Source organism: Frankliniella occidentalis, unplaced genomic scaffold (genome assembly GCF_000697945.3).
Source record: "Frankliniella occidentalis isolate FOCC.00 unplaced genomic scaffold, Focc_3.1 Scaffold3345, whole genome shotgun sequence".
NCBI classification, from domain to species: Eukaryota; Metazoa; Arthropoda; class Insecta; order Thysanoptera; family Thripidae; genus Frankliniella; species Frankliniella occidentalis.
The window spans coordinates 1-3,385 of NW_026270407.1; the positions used below are offsets into that span (position 1 = coordinate 1).

General features: G+C 61.2%; 1 protein-coding gene across 1 annotated transcript; it reads right to left on the reverse strand.

Moving 5' to 3' along the window:
• Positions 1 to 72: 72 nt before the first annotated feature.
• On the reverse strand, positions 73 to 2,815 carry LOC113207965 (carbohydrate sulfotransferase 11-like). Its single transcript, XM_026424757.2, has 4 exons — positions 2,036 to 2,815; positions 1,380 to 1,528; positions 1,115 to 1,286; positions 73 to 1,030 (listed from the first exon to the last, which is right to left on the reverse strand). The coding sequence occupies exons 1-4, from the start codon at positions 2,336 to 2,338 to the stop codon at positions 380 to 382; spliced, it is 1,275 nt and encodes a 424-aa protein (XP_026280542.2). The 5' UTR covers positions 2,339 to 2,815; the 3' UTR covers positions 73 to 379.
• Positions 2,816 to 3,385: the final 570 nt, after the last annotated feature.

Consider the following 3,385-nt stretch of genomic DNA (forward strand, 5'->3'; position numbering starts at 1 on the left):
GAAAGTGTGCCTCGGCTAACGTTTCCACGTTGATGACGTCGTGTAGGAATTAGATTATACAAAAGGTTTATCACAACTCTGTATTTCACTTTAATTTAAGGTTTCGCTTTTTGGAGGGGAGGAGAGGGAAGTGTGGGTGGAGGGAGGGGGAAGGCCACTTTCACAGTCCAAAGGATCAGAAACCGAACGCCAAAAGGCCGCTTGAAAGGGAGGCAATTTGTGGTGCACAAAAACCCTGTCTGGAGTGGAAGGCCAAAATCAAGTCCAACCAGACTCCGGTGTCGTTCAAACATTGAGACTCCAGTTTTCCGGTGCGTCACAACAGCACCTCTTAATCGTGTATTTGGTTGGCGGTTGGCTGGCCGCCCCGGCCCGGCAATCACGCTGGCTCTGGAGACACATACGGCAGGTAGTCCTCTAGGGTGTAGTCAAACATCTCAAAGTCAAGCTTGTACTTCTGGTAGAGGGCGCGCAGCTCGCGCTCGCTTATCTGAGCAAAGTATCGCCTGGCCGTCGTGTCGACGTCCTGAGAGGACGACGTCGGGAGACCCTCCTGGCCTCGGGGGGCGGTGCGGTGCCTCCACCGCGGGCGTATGCTGTCCTGGAGCCCCAGGGCCCTGATCATGTACACCTGGTCCTCCAGGTACGTCTCCACCTTGGCAATGATGTCGTAGTTGAGGAGGCAGGGCGTGCAGAAGAGGTAGTACGGGATCCAGTGGTCGTCGGCGTAGTTGGCCAGGTCCACGTCGATCAGATACTTGACGAACTCCTTGAAGGTCGGCTCGTCGTCGGCGGGCGGCAGCCTGCCGGGGTCCCTGACCACGTGCTGCGGCGACACGACCTGGCTCGTCGGCACCGCGGCGCCGCCCGCCCGGAACTTGTCCACGATGCGGCGCCCGTACTTGCGGTAGAAGTGCGCGCTGCCGTGCTCCGCCCCCGCCACCCTATTCTCCAGCTTGTCTCGGTACGCCGAGAGCAACCTGGCAAAAGGATGGCGGACCACCAGGAGCTTCCGGCTGCTGCGGAGAGCCTGTCGAAGAGAATCTCTGAGTCAGAAACAAGATCACACATCCCACAAGAGGTAGAACGGGAGGAGGCAGCAAGATGGTACTACCTCCTCAGCCTCGGGGTATTCGAGCTCCGGGTACGCCTTCCTGGCCAGGGTGCTGAGCTGCTCCTTGGTGGAGCTCAGCTCCCTCTCCGAGTAGCCGCCGAGCAGGCACAGGTTGTACAGCCAGGATGTGGAACCGGCCTTGTACAAGGGGCACCACGCCATCTTGTGCGATCTGGGGGAAGAGAGGGAACCCCGCGTTAGTTCACCAGTAGTGTAGAAGAGCTCCCAAACACGATTAGGAATACACGATCTGAGACACACATACCTATCGTAGTAGAACACGGCGTACTGCGGGGTGGGAGGCAGCTTGACGTCGGGCGGGGCGGCGGAGGAGCGGTAGAGCCCCAGGTTGTGGCGCGCGCACACCTCCTGGACCCTCTGCAGGCGGTGCTCGTTCCAGCGGCTCGCTGCTCGCTGCAAACAAAACGGCTTTACGTGCACTGGCTCCGAGTAGAACATGAGGGAGAAATGCAAGGCGATGCAGACATGACATGTCGCCTTATTTGAGTGGGATGTAAATACGATGCTCAATTTGGTCGAGAAACACATGACTTGGTGATCGTCCAGAAAGTACGTCCGTCATTCGCCGAGCCAAACTGCCAAGTTCAGCCTACTGGCCACTAGTTCAGCCGACGCAAGCTTTCATAGCGCCTGCTAGGTAGGCAACAACTTGACTACAGCGCATGCGTGCACCGCGGGGTGGCCTATCCCCAGTCTCGCAGGCGCTGAGCTCCCGTGATTTGCCGAATGAATCAGAGGAATTAGGGGACTATCTAAAATGGACGTACTTTCTTTACGAAAAACGTTTCTAATATACAAGTATGTGCCTTCCAGGTCGACCTTAGCGCACGCATGCAAAGCCTCAATAATCAGGCGCGCTTGTGAAATCTTACGCGCGAGCACCTAAAATTTGCAACTCACTATGAAACTGGCTGCCTCCTTCTCCGAGACGTTGACGGCGTCCTCGGCGCCCTCTTCCTGACGTCGACGCTGTCCTTCCTCGGACTTGCGGCGCACGAGCTCGTCCTGGAAGCGGTGGAAGCCTCCGGGGTCATCCGGGCCGAACTGCGCCGGCGCGTCGTCGTCGTCGCCCTCGGTGCGGGTACTCTTCTTGCCCTGCAGCAAGCCGTTGTCCAGCAGTCCCAGGACGAGGGAGGCGACCAGCAGGAGCGCCCCGCACACCGCCAACGCCACCACCAGGCGGCGGATGTGGCGGGGCTTCATCGCCAGGACCAGGTCCACGATGGCGGCGGGGGTCACGCGACGCGACGGTGCTCAACTGGTGCTCACGTACTCCGACCCCAGCCTGACGACGACGGCATCCTGCGCCCCGACTCTCCGAAGCAGGCCCAAAACTGTCAACTCCGCGTCGCAAACCGCCCGGGCAGCTACCGGTCCGCGAAACGGCCGCCACCCCGTGCCATCGCCCGCCTGGTTCTGGCAACAACACCGCGAAGTTGGGCCCCCTCCGGTACCCTCCGGCCCGGCCTGCCCGGCCGCCCCCCCAGTCCCAACGGGACCGCTGCGCGCTGCGCCGCGCCGGATGGGACGGCCGGCCGGGCTCAGCGCGGCTAGAGAGCGGCGCTCAGAGAGGTAACGGAGCCCCGCGGGGTCGGGTAGGGCGCTGCTCGCGCTGCTTGCCGTGTCGTTCCGCGAGTGCCCTCCAGCGGGCCGGGGACCGCCAAATGCAGCAGCACCAGTTTCGGCGAGACCATGATACCAGTCGTAGTCTCGACTTCATGGCATGCCCTATTGACTCCTGCTGGATGCTACTATTCCAGCCCGACTCTATGGCGATCAGCCCCCCCCCCCTTTCCCTCTCGATCCTTTCTGCTGCAGCGACATCAACATCGCGCTCCTGTTCCGTACCGCGCGGCAGCATCGCATCACGGTGGCGCCGGAGGCTCGGAGCGTGCCGAGAGAGCAGCGACCTCACGACTGTTCCACTCCAGGGAGCGCGGAGCGGCCGGCGGGGGTGATAAGCCCGACATTGTCCATACCTCACCACCACCACCCTGCTCCCCTGCTCGTGCCGCCCGCCGGAGACGAGCATCTAATGAGTTGGCGGTTTTGAGTGAGGCCTCGGCGAGCTTGGCGTTTACCTCGATGACAACTTCTGCTCTCGGACGCGGGCGGCGAGGAGGGCGGACCGAAAAGCCGTGGTAGCAAGGGCCGTTTGGTTGACTCAAGCTCAAGTGCCCAGGTAGCCAGCCGTGACGAGAACAAAGGAACGAGAGTGCCGAGCGAAGTCTAGACCTAGACGGGGCTGGC